The sequence below is a fragment of the Salvelinus fontinalis genome, chromosome 42 (genome assembly GCF_029448725.1).
Source record: "Salvelinus fontinalis isolate EN_2023a chromosome 42, ASM2944872v1, whole genome shotgun sequence".
NCBI classification, from domain to species: domain Eukaryota; kingdom Metazoa; phylum Chordata; class Actinopteri; order Salmoniformes; family Salmonidae; genus Salvelinus; species Salvelinus fontinalis.
Genome location: NC_074706.1, coordinates 23,406,359 through 23,424,305, shown reverse-complemented (window position 1 = coordinate 23,424,305; position 17,947 = coordinate 23,406,359). Strand labels below are relative to the sequence as shown.

General features: G+C 42.0%; 1 protein-coding gene across 3 annotated transcripts in view; it reads left to right on the top strand.

Moving 5' to 3' along the window:
- The window catches only part of LOC129841198 (zinc finger protein 79-like), a 70,210-nt gene that overhangs the window by 50,608 nt on the left and 1,655 nt on the right, over window positions 1-17,947 (top strand). The window contains exons 1-3 of one of the 3 annotated variants that reach the window (XM_055909359.1): window positions 8,859-9,343; window positions 10,310-10,440; window positions 13,872-17,872. In XM_055909359.1, coding sequence (XP_055765334.1) covers window positions 9,085-9,343; window positions 10,310-10,440; window positions 13,872-14,990 — 1,509 coding nt within the window. In that variant the 5' untranslated portion in view covers window positions 8,859-9,084 and the 3' untranslated portion in view covers window positions 14,991-17,872. Of the gene's footprint in view, window positions 1-8,858; window positions 9,344-10,309; window positions 10,441-13,871; window positions 17,873-17,947 lie in introns of those variants that run through there. The other 2 variants (XM_055909360.1, XM_055909358.1) reach the window with 2 other exon arrangements.

Here is a 17,947-nt window from a genome sequence, read left to right as displayed (position 1 = left end):
TGGCGAATGGGAAGTGCGCTTCAATTACCAGTTGAGAATTAAAAACAGTGTCTCTATGTAATAGTGACCAACACTCGCATGTGCGGTGCACTTTTAACAGCTGTGTTTTCCCGCTAGTTGCATTATGGAATGAAAATTCGCACACTGCCTTGTGCACATTGCTGCGCTTATAATGTGAAGAAATAATAGTTTATCAACATTTTAAGCTAAACGTTCTGATCTGTTGCATCAGCCTCATTGTTTTTTTTAAATGTTTTGATGTAGCCGAGGCCTACTGGTTGATTGACTTTGGGATCTTTCGTCCCACAACTGTCCCAGAGTCTGTTTGGAATAGGCAATTTCTTTCTCGCACAAAACGACAAGCTGACCAATAGAATAGGTACACTTTTCTACTATGGAGGATAGTAGATTGACATAGGCTAGTGATAATGCTGTTTGACTTTTCTTCAGCCAACAAGAAGAGTAACAATGTGGACAGTTATTCTAACATCTTCAAAGTGTGCATCGGAATTCGGTAAGAAGGATGCACGTTCTATTGAGATGAATGACCATAGTCTGAATGTGATTTCTGTCATTCTGAGCACCGTGGGTGGACGCCTAATCAGGTTATGCACCCAATGCATATGGGTCTTGTACATTTCTCAAATGTCAGATAAATTAAAACGCTTCCAGTCAAATGTCCGGTGTGTACATACCTGAGGGTATCACCTGTCTCTTCCACGAGGAAGGTCCAGAGGTGCTGCTGGTGAAGGAGGGGTGAGAGGAGAGTCTGGGGAACTCTGAGGGGACTATGGTCATGGAGGACAACCAGACTACACCTCCTCCTGAACTTACAGAGGAACCAGCTGAGCAGCACAGGAACACACACAGTCTCACTGAGGTGAGCCCAATTGTAAAGTAGAGCCTGAATGGTATTAGGTTAGAGCCTGAATCCACACAAAAACGTGAGTGCTGACCTGCATCAGTTTTGCCTTTTAGATCATAATGAATAAGATTATATGTACAGATCCTAGATCAGCACTCCTACTCTGATACATTTTGTCTTAAATGTGGAACCATGTCTTTTGAATTATCAAACCATTAAAGACTGCCAGGTAATCAAATCAACTAACATGTTTGCATAGTACTCATAGCAATCCCTCATTGTCCAATCAGAAGATGCTCCATATCAGATTTCTATGTCCAACATCCTCTCACTCTGTATCTCTTACAGTCAGTAGACATGGAGGATGGGAAGCCTGATCTGCTGCTAGTCAAAGAGGAGACAGTAGCGGATGGACCAGAGAGCATTGATCTGCTGAGTGGACTAAAGATGGGGGAGAAATACATATTGCCTACATACTAGTAGTAATAGATCTTCAATGGGAATAGTGATGCACCTGGCTATTGGGTTATTACACCAATTAGGTGGCTTTTGAGTAGTGTAACTTGGTGTAAAAAATAAAGAGCACATATTAAATTTAATAAAAAATACTTTTTCCCATCTCAAGAGGTTAAATTAAAAAAAGGGCTATTAAGTGCCAAATAAAGTAACAGGGTTGACCATAACAGGGTTAATAAATTCATCTTAAATCAGTCATGAATCCCCTTGTGAAGGGGAATGGTTGGCTAAACATCAGACTGTTACCATGGTTACTCCATGATATCAGTCTTAAAGAAATAGTCTCTACAAGGCAGAATAATGAATAAAAATTATATTTGCCATTAACAAAAAAATAGTAAAAATATATATATATATTCAGCATTATGGCTTGTAGAGGTCTTGAGAGGAAACTTTCCTGATCCAAATGCACATTTCTGCCCGACGTAGAATTCTATCTAATTCAATGTCGGGTCTTCAGCCTAGGGCAATGGACCCTTCTTATGTTCAACAAGAAGGGACAATTGAATGCAAGCTTCACAAAAAAATAAAAAATAATCTAGCCTGTCTATCTATAGGTAACAGGGTTGATGTGTTATGCTCGACCCGCTCAGTTCCAAACCACAAAACAACAGAATATGGCCAAAAAGAGTAGAACCAGCTCACCTGATTTTACACTATGATTTCACGATTAGATGTTCAATGTCTTTTGAAAATAATATTTTTTCACCGTAAAATTAGGCAAATAAATGAAAATGAATCACTAATCAATCACTAATCACTAATCAACAAATGGAAATTAATCACTAACCACTAATGAATCACTAATCAACAAATAATAATCTTCAGTAATTAATTTGTCAAAGCCAAAAAATAACTAGGCCTTTATGATGGTGAAAACTTAGAGAAATGTTGGTTCAGTGGGTTAAAATCTTCCTAGAAGTCACAATAAATGCACAAAGGGAAATGTCAAAATGCTGAATTTTGATACAGGCTAGAAATGTCTTTATTCATATAATAAATCAGAATGTTTTGTGGTCTATATTAAAGGGCACTTCATTTTAAAATGCAATATTGGTGAATAATTTATATCTAAAATATCAAAGGAATGCAAAAGAATTCAAATTATTGTGTGACGATCATTATTCTTTCACATTTTAAAATTAATTCCAATAGATGATATCAATAAAATGTACACTACCGGTCAAAAGTTTTAGAACACCTACTCATTCAAGGGTTTTTCTTTATTTTTACAATTTACTATTTTTTACATTGTAGAATAAAATAACATGAAATATTAAACAAATCAAAATATATTTTATATTTGAGATTCTTCAAATAGTCACCCTTTGCCTTGATGACAGCTTTGCACACTCTTGGCATTCCCTCAACCAGCTTCATGAGGTAGTCACCTGGAATGCATTTCAATTAACAGAAGTGCCTTCTTAAAAGTTAATGTGTGGGATTTCTTTCCTTCTTAATGCGTTTGAGTCAATCAGTTGTGTTGTGACCAGGTTGGGGTGGTATACAGAAGATAGCCCTATTTGGTAAAAGACCAAGTCCATATTATGGCAAGAACAAGTGACTACTAAGAACAAGTGACTACTCTATTATGGCAAGAACAAGTGACTACCTGTATTTGTTCAAGTAACAGACACATCTCAACATCAACTGTTCAGAGGAGAATGTATGAATTGCTGCAAAGAAACCACTACTAAAGGACACCAATAAGAAGAAGAGACTTGCTTGGGCCAAGAAATACGAGCAATGGACATTAGACCGATGGAAATGTGTCCTTTGGTCTGGAATGTATTTGGTTAACTTGTACAGTTGAAGTCGGAAGTTTACATACACCTTAGCAAAACACATTTAAACTCAGTTTATCACAATTCCTGACATTTAATCCTAGTAAAAATTCCCTGTCTTAGGTCAGTTAGGATCACCACTTTATTTTTAGAATGTGAAATGTCAGAATAATAGTAGAGAGAATAATTTATTTCAGCTTTTATTTCTTTCATCACATTCCTAGTGGGTCAGAAGTTTACATACACTCAATTAGTATTTGGTATTATTGCCTTTAAATTGTTTAACTTGGGTCAAACATTTCAGGTAGCCTTCCACAAGCTTCCCACAATAAGTTGGGTGAATTTTGGCCCATTCCTCCTGGCAGAGCTGGTGTAACTTGAACCAGGTTTGTAGGCCTCCTTGCTCGCACACGTTTTTTCAGTTCTGCCCACACATTTTCCATAGGATTGAGGTCAGGGCTTTGTGATGGCCACTCAAATACCTTGACTTTGTTGTCCTAAAGCCATTTTTCCACAACTTTGAAGTATGCTTGGGGTCATTGTCCATTTGGAAGATCCATTTGCAACCAAGCTTGAACTTCCTGAATGATGTCTTGAGATGTTGCTTCAATATATCCACATAATTTTCCTACCTCATAATGCCATCTATTTTGTGAATTGCACCAGTCCCTCCTGCAGCAAAGCACCCCCACAACATGATGCTGCCACACCCGTTCTTCACGAATGGGATGGTGTTCTTCGGCTTGCAAGCCTCTCCCTTTTTCCTCCAAACATAACAATGGTCGTTACGGCCAAACAGTTCTATTTTTGTTTCATCAGACCAGAGGACATTTCTCCAAAAAGTATGATCTTTGTCTCCATGTGCAGTTGCAAACCGTAGTCTGGCTTTTTTATGGCGGTTTTGGAGCAGTGGCTTCTTCCTTGCTGAGCGGCCTTTCAGGTTATGTCGATATAGGACTCATTTTACTGTGGATATAGATACTTTTGTACCTGTTGCCACCAGCATCTTCACAAGGTCCTTTGCTGTTGATCTGGGATTGATTTGCACTTTTCACACCACGGTACGTTCATCTCTAGGAAACACATCCCCTTCCTGAGCGGTATGACGGCTGAGTGGTCCCATGGTGTTTATACTTGCATACTAATGTTTGTACAGATGAACGTGGTACCTTCAGGCGTTTGGAAATTGCTCCCAAAGGATGAACCAGACTTCTGGAGGTTCTCCAATTGTTTTTCTGAGGTCTTGGCTGATTTCTTTTGATTTCCCCATGATGTCAAGCAAAGAGGCACTGAGTTTTAAGGTAGGCCTTGAAATACATCCACAGGTACACCTCCAATTGACTCAAATGATGTCAATTAGCCAATCAGAAACTTCTAAAGCCATGACATCATTTTCTGGAATTTTCCAAGCTGTTTAAAGGCACGTCAACTTAGTGTATGTAAACTTCTGTCCCACTGGAATTGTGATACAGTGAATTATAAGTGAAATAATCTGTCTGTAAACAATTGTTGGAAAAATGACTTGTGTCATGCACAAAGTAGATATCCTACCAACTTACCAAAACTCTAGTTTGTTAACAAGAAATGCATGGAGTGGTTGAAAATTTTGTTTTAATGACTCCAACCTAAGTGTATGTAAAAATATGACTTCAACTGTATGTATGCCTGTGCTGTTGTTGGCCTGAGGGAAGTCATTGCCTGGTCCTGTGACTGGCTTTAGGGCATGTAGTTGTATTGTATATGAATGTCTGTGCCATTACAGGCTTGGGGAGAGTCATTGTGTAGTTCTATGAGAAATTGAGACAGAAAGATAATGGTGGCGAGAAGCCAAGGGGTGTTAATCATCAACATAGAGGGGAGTGACCATGTGTGCTATCTGAAGGTGGAAACCTATAAGGCCTGACGTCTGTGGCAAGATAATTTAGTTGTTCCATGGAATTGCTCGGCTTCTGTTACTTTTGTAATAAAGTCTATTTGAATTTACAAGTTCCGGTATCTGAGAAATATTTGATTCAGTATTTTTCATTTATTTTGCTATTATCTACATTGTACAATAATAGTGAAGACATCTTAACTATGAAATAACACATATGGAATCATGTAGTAACCAAAAAAGTGTTAAACAAATCAAAATATATTTTAAGATTCTTCAAAGTAGCTACCCTTTGCCTTGATGACAGCTTTGCACACTCTTGGCATTCTCTCAACCAGCTTCACCTGGAATGCTTTTCCAATAGTCTTGAAGGAGCTCCCACACATCCTGAGCACTTGTTGGCTGCTTTTCCTTCACTCTGCGGTACAACTCATCCCAAACCATCTCAATTGGTTTGAGGTCGGGTGATTGTAGAGGCCAGGTCATCTGATGCAGCACTCCATCACTCAACTTCTTGGTCAAATAGCCCTTACACAGCCTAGAGGTGTGTTTTGGGTCATTGTCCTGTTGAAAAACAAATAGTCCCACTAAGCGCAAACCAGCTTGGATGGTGTATTTCTGCCAAATGCTTTGGTAGCCATGCTGGTTAAGTGTGCCTTGAATTCTAAATAAATCACTGACTGCCACCAGCAAAACACCATCGCACCACCTCCTCCTCCATGCTGGGAACCACACAGGCGAAGATAATCCATTCACCTACTCTGCGTCTCACAAAGACATGGTGGTTGGAACCAGAAATCGAAAATTTTGACTTTGGACAGATTTCCACTGGTCTAATGTTCATTGCTGGTGTTTCTTGGCCCAAGCACGTATTTTCTTCTTATTGGTGTCCTTTAGTAGTGGTTTCTTTGCAGCAATTCGACCATGAAGGCCTGATTCAGACAGTCTCCTCTGAACAGTTGATGTTGAGATGTGTCTGTTACTTGAACTCTGTGAAGCATTTATTTGGGCTGCAATCTGAGGTGCAGTTAACTCTAAAGAAACGTATCCTCTGCAGCAGAGGTAACTCTGGGTCTTCCTTTCTAGTAGTTCTAAAGTAAAGATGGACTGTTGTTTCGCTTTGCTTATTTGAGCTGTTCTTGCCATAATATGGACACATGGTCTTTTACCAAATAGTGCTATCTTCTGTCTACCTTGTCATAACACAAATGATTGGCTCAAACGCATCATTATTCAAAGAGGTTGCAGGGTGGGCCCAACGGCTCAGTGGACACAGCAGAGCGAAAGAGAGAGCAATGACGTGGTGCACATATCTGAACATACAGTGGGGCAAAAAAGTATTTAGTCAGCCACCAATTGTGCAAGTTCTCCCACTTAAAAAGATGAGGCCTGTAATTTTCATCATAGGTACACTTCAACAATGACAGACAAAATGAGAAAAAAAATCCAGAAAATCACATTGTAGGATTTTGAATGAATTTATTTGCAAATTATGGTGGAAAATAAGTATTTGGTCACCTACAAACAAGCAAGATTTCTGGCTCTCACAGACCTGTAACTTCTTCTTTAAGAGGCTCCTCTGTCCTCCACTCGTTACCTGTATTAATGGCACCTGTTTGAACTTGTTATCAGTATAAAAGACACCTGTCCACAACCTCAAACAGTCACACTCCAAACTCCACCATGGCCAAGACCAAAGAGCTGTCAAAGGACACCAGAAACAAAATTGTAGACCTGCACCAGGCTGGGAAGACTGAATCTGCAATAGGTAAGCAGCTTGGTTTGAAGAAATCAACTGTGGAAGCAATTATTAGGAAATGGAAGACATACAAGACCACTGATAATCTCCCTCGATCTGGAGCTCCACGCAAGATCTCACCCCGTGGGGTCAAAATGATCACAAGAACGGTGAGCAAAAATCCCAGAACCACACGGGGGGACCTAGTGAATGACCTGCAGAGAGCTGGGACCAAAGTAACAAAGCCTACCATCAGTAACACACTACGCCGCCAGGGACTCAAGTCCTGCAGTGCCAGACGTGTCCCCCTGCTTAAGCCAGTACATGTCCAGGCCCGTCTGAAGTTTGCTAGAGAGCATTTGGATGATCCAGAACAAGATTGGGAGAATGTCATATGGTTAGATGAAACCAAAATATTACTTTTTGGTAAAAACTCAACTCGTCGTGTTTGGAGGACAAAGAATGCTTATTTGCATCCAAAGAACACCATACCTACTGTGAAGCATGGGGGTGGAAACATCATGCTTTGGGGCTGTTTTTCTGCAAAGGGACCAGGACGACTGATCCGTGTAAAGGACAGAATGAATGGGGCCATGTATCGTGAGACTTTGAGTGAAAACCTCCTTCCATCAGCAAGGGCATTGAAGATGAAACGTGGTGGGTCTTTCAGCATGACAATGATCCCAAACACACCACCCGGGCAACGAAGGAGTGGCTTCGTAAGAAGCATTTCAAGGTCTTGGAATGGCCTAGCCAGTCTCCAGATCTCAACCCCATAGAAAATCTTTGGATGGAGTTGAAAGTTTGTGTTGCCCAGCAACAGCCCCAAAACATCACTGCTCTAGAGGAGATCTGCATGGAGGAATGGGCCAAAATACCAGCAACAGTGTGTGAAAACCTTGTGAAGATTTACAGAAAACGTTTGACCTCTGTCATTGCCAACAAAGGGTTTATAACAAAGTATTGAGATAAACTTTTGTTATTGACCAAATACTTATTTTCCACCATAAATTGCAAATAAATTCATTAAAAATCCTACAATGTGATTTTCTGGATTTTTCTTTCTCATTAGGTCTGGCATAGTTGAAGTGTACCTATGATGAAAATTACAGGCCTCTCTCATCTTTTTAAGTGGGAGAACTTGCACAATTGGTGGCTGACTAAATACTTTTTTGCCCCACTGTATGTCACGTAGTACCAAATTTTCGGGGACCACTTCTGGCTCGTGCGTGCTAGTTTCAGAACTACTGGCTAAAAATTATACAAAAGTACCAGAGAATCTCTTTAAAGAGTGGCCTATCGGGCCTCTCGAGTAATCGCAGTTGCAAGCTGTGCCACTAGAGATCCTGGTTCGAGTCCAGGCTCTGTCGCAGCCGGCCACGGCGCACAATTGGCCCAGCGTCGTCCGGGTTAGGGGAGGGTTTGGCCGGCAGGGGTGTCCTTGTCCCATCGTGCTCTAGCGACTCCTGTGGCGGGCCGGGCGCAAGCACGCTGACAAGGTTGCCAGGTGTACGGTGCTTCCTCCGACACATTAGTGTGGCTGGCTTCCGGGTTAAGCGGGCATTGTGTCAAGAAGCAGTGTGGCTTGGATGGGTTGTGTTTCAGAGGTTGCATGGCTCTCGACTTTCGCCTCTCCCGAGTCCGTACAGGAGTTGTAGTGATGAGACTGTAACTACCAGTTGGATACCACTGGGGGGGAAAACAGGTCAAAGTAAAAAATAAAATGTTAAAAAGTTGCCAATCCACTTAAATCCAATATTTTTTCTGAAATAAAAAGACGTCTTAAACTAGTCATATTTTGGTCATATGGCATCCTGACCAGAATATGACCATTATATAACATCATAGTGATGTTGGTATAATGTGCCGTTGTTATGGAGTACTGTCTCATGTGGTCTCACCCTCTCAGGCCCCAGAGCTTTTTTGTTTTTGAGTTTGAGTGACTGGAGTGGGATTTTTTGTTTTTGTGGAATAATGTTATTTTCCCTTCCCCAATAATATGTCATTTTCTTTTGTCTATTTTTTTCACCCCATCCAGTTGGTGGCGGCAATACACCTTTTGCGTGAAATTCGCAACAAAATCTCACCTAAGAAGTAGTAAACGGAAGTAAGCGTTGACAAGTTAACATTTTTACATTAGCGTTTTTATTGTTGTTATTTAGACATTTATTAAACCCATGGAACTCAAAATATTACTAATTTAACTACACAGCATCACATACTTGCCCCAGGTAGTCTTTGATTCGCGTTTGAGACAGGACTTGGTTTATGTTGTCTAGCTAAAGTTAGCTGCTAACGTTAGATAACAATGGCTGACAGTCTGTTTTTTCACACTCAAATAGCCTCCATCATGGAGGTGCTAGCGAATACAGCCGTGGCAAATATCTGTAAACTCGTAGACGACGACTATGCAGTGTTTCGTTTGGAAATAACTCAAAGCCAGAAAGAAAACAGGGTATTGCGAAGGAAACTACAGCTACTGGAACTGAAGGTGGCACGGGAGCGCGTCCTCGCCAGTCGGCCCAGTCGTGTCAAGATCCTTGACCAGTACAGAGGAATGGCAAGAGGTACATGTTGCAAGGCCCAGCCTGCGGGGGCTGTCTCGGTTCATATAGCTCAGTGCTGTCGCTCCGTTCCCCTTTGTGCATGTGTGTCTTTAGATGTGGTAATCAGAATTGGATCTTGGTCAATTTTTGGATAGTTAGTATGCAATAATTCACCTGATTACTTAGCTATCTTGCCCAAAGACACAATAGGGTCGTTCCACGTCTGCCCCCCCCCCCCCCTCCAAATTAGCTTAACCAAAACATATTTATAGCTTGATTATGTTCCATACATCACATTGTTTTAAGTGAGTAAATAATAGATAATGCAGTAAATCAAGAATCTGTTCAAGATATTGGGTTGTTCCATTTGATGTCTGTCACTTTTTGACCACACCCCTTTTGATTTGAACGAAACTTTATATACATATTTGCTCATTGTAGAAGTGGTCAGAAAGTATTTAGGAGATAGATGTGCTCAAAGTTGATGCGTTTTACATACCCCACCCTACCATGAAACATCCATGTCTAAATCACTGGAAAATATACATTATTGAGTCGTATATAATTTAAAAGCTTACAAACAGGGTTGTCAAACTATTAAAAAAAGAAAAAAGTTTAAAAATAATAATATTTTTACCATTAAAGTGAATTATCTTAAAATGCTAAAATCAGCTACTTTCTCAGAACTGTTCATTTCTGACTACTTCTATCATGGGCAAATGTGTAGTCCAAATTAAAGGTTGTGTGGTCAAAATATAATTGAAATTAAATGGAAAGACATATCTACAATATCATCTAACTTGATTTACTGCATTTTCCATGATTTACTCATTGAAAACAATGTGATGCATGGAACATAATCAATCAATAGTATATGAAGAAGTTATATCCTTGCCAATTTTAGACCATGTCAATAGTGTATAATATACCATTAAGCATTGACAGTAGCTAAACTAACCACCCTTTAACCCTCAATCACTTTCTCAGGTGAAGGACATCTCACTGGAGGCCACAGGAGCTTTGTGAAGCCAGCAGGACACAATACATGGATAGATGACCAACCAATCACTGTTGATGAGGGGAGGGGAACCTCAACCCAGCACGTTATCGTGATAGAGGTTAGTGTAATAGTGTTGCATTAAATATTACAGTTACATTGTAAATCAAATGTGTCTGTTTATTTAAGTAAGGCTCCCCTCAGGTATTCACTGTATAACATGTACATCGAAAATGGCGCCAGAAAGAAGGCTGACGTTTTACATGTCCCCAACCGATAGTGTTTTTGTTCGTTTATTTGCGTTGTTTGTGACTTATTTTTAAACTTATTTTGTACATATTGTCTCTTATGACCGAAAATAACTTCTGGACATCAGGACTGCGATTACTCACCACGGACTGGCAGAATCCTTTTTTTCCTTTAACGAGTCCGACAAGAATGATATAATGCTTTTTCGGGAACAGGCCCAGATCCCCATGATTTGCGTGAAGAGGAGGCGGAGAAAAAGGGGCCAGAGGGCGGGCTGCCTTCAGAGAATTCGTAGGCGATTGAATAACCCCCACTTCCTTCCATTCTGTTAGCAAACGTGCAATCTTTGGAGAATAAAATTGATGACCTACGCGGAAGATTAAACTACCAACGGGACATTCAAAACTGTAATATCTTATGCTTCACGGAGTCGTGGCTGAACGACGACACCATCAACATACAGCTGGCTGGATATACGCTGTACCGGCAGGATAGAACAGCGACGTCTGGTAAGACGAGGAGTGGCGAACTATGTATTTTCGTAAATAACAGCTGGTGCACGATATCTAAGGAAGTCTCAAACTATTGCAGGCCCGAGGTAGAGTATCTCATGATAAGCTTTAGACACTATCTACCTAGAGAGTTTTCATCTGTATTGTCGCTGTTTACATACCACCACAAACTAAGGCTAGCACTAAGACAGCATTGAATGCGCTGTATTCCGCCATAAGCAAATAAGAAAACGCTCACCCAGAGGCGGCGCTCCTAGGACTTTAATGCAGGAAACTTAAATCCATTTGACCAAATTTCTATTAGCATGTTAAATGTGCAACGAGAGGGGAAAAAAACTCTGGACCACCTTTACTCCACACACAGAGACGCATACAAAGCTCTCCCTTGCCCTCCATTTAGCAAATCTGACCATAATTTTATCCTCCTGATTCCTGCTTACAAGCAAAAATTAAAGTAGGACGCACCAGTGACTAGATCAATAAAAAAGTGGTCAGATGAAGCAGATGCTAAGCTACAGGACTGTTTTGCCAGCACTGACTGGAATATGTTCCGGGATTCCTCCGAATGCATTGAGGAGTACACCACATCAGTCATTGGCTTCATTCATTGATGATGTCTTCCCCACAATGACCGTACGTACATACCTCAACCAGAAGCCATGAATTAGAGGTAACATCCGCACTGAGCTAAAGGCTAGAGCTGCCGCTTTCAAGGAGTGGGACTCTAACCTGGAAGCTTATAAGAAATTCCGCTATGCCCTCCAACGAACCATCAAACAGGCAAAGCGTCAATATAGGACTAAGATCGAATCATACTACACCGGCTCTGGCTCCAGTCGGATGTGGCAGGGCTTACAAACCATTATAGACTACAAAGGGAAGCACAGCCGAGAGCTGCCACGTGACACGAGTCTACCAGACGAGCTAAACTACTTCTATGCTCGCTTTGAGCCAAATAACACTGAAACATGCATGAGAGCACCAGCTGTTCCCGGAAGACAGTGTGATCACTCTCTCCGCAGCCGATGTAAGACCTTTTAACAGGTCAACATTCAGAAGGCCACAGGACCAGACGGATTACCAGGATGTGTACTGCGAGCATGCACTGACCAACTGGCAAGTGTCTTCACTGACATTTTCAACCTCTCCCTGTCTGAGTCTGTAAAACCAACATATTTTAAGCAGACCCCCATAGTGCCTGTGCCCAAGAACACTAAGGTAACCTGCCTAAAGACTACCAACCCGTAGCACTCACGTCTGTGGCCATGAAGTGCTTTGAAAAGGCTGGTCAAGGCTCACATCAACACCATTATCCCAGAAACCCTAGACCCACTCCAATTTGCATGCTGCCCCACAGATCCACAGATGATGCCATCTCTGTTGCACTCCACACTTCCCTTTCCCACCTGGACAAAAGGAACACCTATTTGTGAGAATGCTATTCATTGACTACAGCTCAGCGTTCAACACCATAGTGCCTTCAAAGCTCATCAATAAGCTAAGGACCCTGGGACTAAACACATCCCTCTGCAACTGGATCCTGGACTGCCTGACGTGCCGCCCCCAGGTGGTAAGGGTAGGTAACAACACATCCGCCACGCTGATCCTCAACACAGGGGCCCCTCAGGGGTGCGTGCTCAGTCCCCTCCTGTACTCCCTGTTTACTCATGATTGCACAGCCAGGCATGACTCCAACACCATCATTAAGTTTGTTGATGACACAACAGTGGTAGGCCTGATCACCGACAACAACGAGACAGCCTACAGGGAGGAGGTCAGAGACCTGGCCGTGTGGTGCCAGGACAACAACCTCTCCCTCAACACGATTAAGACAAAGGAGATGATTGTGGACTACAGGAAAAAGAGGACAGAGCACGCACCCATTCTCATCGATGGGGCTGCAGTGGAGCAGGTTGATAGCTTCAAGTTCCTTGGTGTCCACATCACCAACAAACTAACATGGTCCAAGCACACCAAGACAGTCGTGAAAAGGGCACTACAAAACCTATTCCCCCTCAGGGGACTTAAAAGATTTGGCATGGGTCCTCATATCCTCAAAAGGTTCTACAGCTGCACTATCGAGAGCATCCTAACTGGTTGCATCCCTGCCTGGTATGGCAACTGCTCGGCCTCCAACCGCATGGCACTACAGGGGGTAGTGCGAACGGACCAGTACATCACTGTGGCCAAGCTTCCTGCCATCCAGGACCTCTATACCAGGCGGTGTCAGAGGAAGGCTCTAAAAATATTCCAGCCACCCCAGTCATAGACTGTTCTCTCTGCTTCCGCACGGCAAGTGGTACCGGAGCGCCAAGTCTAGGTCCAAGAGGCTTCTAAACAGCTTCTACCCCCAAGCCATAAGACTCCTGAACATCTAATCAAATGGCTACCCAGACTATTTGCATCCCCCCCCCCCCTTCTACACCGCTGCTACTCTCTGTTGTTATCATTTATGCATAGTCACTTTAATAACTCTACCTACATGTACATATTACCTCAACTAACCGGTGCCCCCGCACATTGACTATGTACCGGTACCCCCCTGTATATAGTCTCGCTATTGTTATTTTACTGCTGCTCTTTAATGACTTTTATTTCTTAAAACTTTATTATTGATTAGGGGCTCGTAAGTAAGCATTTCACTGTAAGGTCTACCCCTGTTGTATTCGGCGCATGTGACTAACATTTGATTTGACATCATTTATCTGCCATAGGGGAGCTTGTGAGACTTCCCTAGGACATTGTTATACAATTCAACTCATGTACCGGTAATAACCTAATTTTGTGTCAGTCTGCAGATGCAGAGGCTGCAGGTTCTGGGGTCAAGCTGGAGAGGCATGAAAGAGAGGAGGACCCATGGCATAGCAGAGACACCCAGACTCGAGCGGCTGTAGAGCCCAATGTAGCCACAAAGGACTCCCCCACCATCGCCCCAGCGCCTCCCAGGACCCGACACAGAATCAAGGAGGTCAGTGGAACGCAGAACGCCGTCCTCAAGTCAGAGACAGACACCAAGACTTTAACTGTAACACACAGGCTTTTACACACAGGATCTGACCACAGATCAGACCCAGAGAGACTGGGGCTGGGGAGACTGGGCTGTCCTCCTGCTCCTGGCTCAGAGTATTTACCTTACGGTAACCCAAGTCCGAGGACTGTTCATTCCCTTCGGGATTCAGGTGATGCATTAGAGACTGGCAATGATCTGTCTTCTTACACTACAGAGATGGACCCTGGCATCATGCCCTTGGGCTTAGAGACACAGACTGATCTGTCTAGAGGGGAATGGAACCCCTACCGTAGTAGTGTTTACTCTGAAGGGTGCCTAGATAAGAAAGGGGAGGTTCTAGTCATAGATGAAGTCACTGTGAAAGTGGAGGGCGACGCTCCTCTGACATGGAATGTAGATAAGACTCACTTAGGAGGACACTCACAAGGCAGAGATTTCTTAAATTACAGGGAAAGCTTAGAGACAAATCCAAATGTCACAACCCACTCCCCTTTACACACGGTCAGGGATCATGAGTCAGTGTCCACGTCGATGGGACCTTCGAAGTCACAGGACCGCGTCCTTTTCGATCAGGTATTGAACTCAAAGGGCCAAAAGGCTAAGGCACGGGGTAGAGGAGCAACATCAGGCAAAAGTAAAGAGAAACGGTTCTTATGCATGTTCTGTAACAAAGGCTTCAGCTGCCCCCAGAAGGTGGAGATCCACCAGAGGGTCCACACAGGGGAGAAACCCTTCGGATGTACCCAGTGTCATATGCGCTTCGCTGAGGCTGGCAACCTGAAGAAGCACCAGAGGGTCCACACAGGGGAGAAACCCTTCGGCTGTACCCAGTGTCACATGCGCTTCGCTCAGGCTGGTCACCTGAAGAGACACCAGAGGGTCCACACAGGGAAGAAATAATACAACTGATCCCAGTGGAAGAACAGATTCTCCAGCCACCACCAGTTGAAGATGCACCTGAAGGGCCACACGGGTGAAAGGCGGTTCACCTCTATGCATTGTGGGAAGAGGTTGTCAGAGGAGCTACCTCAGAATACACCAGTAGAAAAAACATTCCACTCTATAGCCTCTGATGTTTAGATCAAACACTGCATTAAAGACAAAGATTAATTTTCATTATTGTCAACAGAAAATCATTTGGAATAACCAGAGTAACAAATTTCAGAGTTGAATATTCCTGCGTAGAATATTGCATCCGGACATGTGTGATATACACTGAGTGTACAAAACATTAAGGATACCTGCTCTTTCCATAACAGACTGACCAGGTGAATACAGGTGAAAGCTTTGATCCCTTATTGATGTGATTTTTTAAATCCACTTCAATCAGTGTAGATGGAGGAGTAGACAGGTTAAAGAAGGATTGTTACGCCTTGACACAATTGAGACATGTATGTGTGCCATTCAGAGGGTGGCTGGGCGAGACAGAATTGTGTCTTTGTAAGGTGTATGGTAGAACAGTTGAAGTCGGAAGTTTACATACATTTAGGTTGGAGTCATTGAAACTCGTTTTTCAACCACTCCACAAATTTCTTGTAAACAAACTATAGTTTTGGCAAGTCGGTTTGTGCATGATACAAGTAATTTTTCCAACAATTGTTTACAGTCAAATTATTTCACTTATAATTCACTGTATCACAATTCCAGTGGGTCAGAAGTTTACATACACTAAGTTGACTGTGCCTTTTAACAGCTTGGAAAATTCCAGAAAATTATTTCAGGGCTTTAGAAGCTTCTGATAGGCTAATTGACATGATTTGAGTCAATTGGAGGTGTACCTGTGGATGTATTTCAAGACCTACCTTCAAACTCAGTGCCTCTTTGCTTGACATCATGGGAAAATCAAAAGAAATCAGCCAAGACCTCAGAAAAAAAATTGTGGACCTTCACAAGTCTGGTTCATCTTTGGGAGCAATTTTCAAATGCCTGAAGGTACCACGTTCATCTCTACAAACAATAGTACACAAGTATACACACCATGGGACCACGCAGCCATCAAACCGCTCAGGAAGGAGACGTGTTCTGTCTCCTAGAGATGAACGTACTTTGGAGCGAAAAGTGCAAATCCATCCCAGAACAATACCAAAAACCTTGTGAAGATGCTGGAGGAACAGGTGAAAAGTATCTATATCCACAGTAAAACGAGTCCTATATCGACATAACCTGAAAGGCCGTTCAGAAAGGAAGAAGCCACTGCTCCAAAACCACCATGAAAAAGCCAGACTACGGGTTGCAACTGCACATAGGGACAAAGATCGTACTTTTTGGAGAAATGTCATCTGGTCTGATGAAACAGAAATATAACTATTTGGCCATAATGACCATTGTTATGTTTGGAGGAAAAAGGTGGATGCTTGCAAGCCGAAGAACACCATCCCAATCGTGAAGCATGGGGGTGGCAGCATCATGTTGTGGGGGTGCTTTGCTGCAGGAGGGACTGGTGCACTTCACAAAATAGATGGCATCATGAGGTAGGAAAATTGTGGATATATTGAAGCAACATCTCAAGACATCATTCAGGAAGTAAAAGCTTGGTCGCAAATGGGTCTTCCAAATGGAAAATGAATTAAGCATACTTCCAAAGTTGTGGCAAAATGGCTTTAGGACAACAAAGTCAAGGTATTGGAGTGGCCATCACAAAGCACTGACCTCAATCCTATAGAAAATGTGTGGGCAGAACTGAAAAAGCATGGAGCAAGGAGGCCAACAAACCTGACTCAGTTACACCAGCTCTGTCATGAGGAATGGGCCAAAATTCACCCAACTTATTGTGGGAAGCTTGTGGAAGGCTACCTGAAATGTTTGACCCAAGTTAAACAATTTAAAGGCAATAATACCAAATACTAATTGAGTGTATGTAAACTTCTGACCCACTAGGAATGTGATGAAAGAAATAAAAACTGAAATAAATTATTCTCTCTACTATTATTCTGACATTTCACATTCTAAAAATAAAGTGGTGATCCTAACTGACCTAAGACAGGGAATATTTACTAGGATTAAATGTCAGGAATTGTGAAGACTGAGTTTAAATGTATTTGGCTAAGGTGTATGTAAACTTCCGACTTCAACTGTAAATGACAGGCGCACCGGTTTGTGTCAAGAACTGTAACGCTGCTGGATTTTTCATGCTCACAGTTTTCTATGTGTATCAAGAATGGTCCACCACCCAACGGACATCCAGCCAACTTGTAGGAAGAATTGGAGTCAACACGGGCCAGAATCCCTGTGGAAAACTTTTGACATCTTGTAAAGTCCATACCCCAACAAATTGAGGCTGTTCTGAGGGCAAAAGGGGGGGGTGCGCGCAACTCAATATTAGGAAGGTGTCAATGTTTTGTACAAGTGTTATATAATGTGTTTGATTCTACATGTATTGATTCAGGGGTTGAATACTTATCTAATCAAGAGATTCGTTTTATTTTTCATATTTTATTACTTACAAATGTTACATTTTTCTTACACTTTGACATTAGAGTATTTTGTGTAGATCGTTGAAGAAAAAAAGGACAATTAAATCCATTTTAATTCCACTTTAACAACAACATTTGGAAAAAGTAAAGATGATATTTTGTGTTAGTACTGTGTCGGCTAAATTATGTTCACAAATGCCTATTTCATTACTTCCATTCAACTGCTGCATTTTTTTCCCCCAATAACCTTTTAATGAGAAAATGAATGCAGTTTATCAAGCAGATTTGTAGTGGAGACATGTGCATGTTTGGTTTTCATATGGTGTATTTTAAAATTTGTTTTGTTTAATAAAAACAAAATGGACTTTTCATTCTACTACTTTAAAAAATAATTGAAACTCTCTTTAGTATACATCGCATCTGATCTCACCCTATTCTGCATAC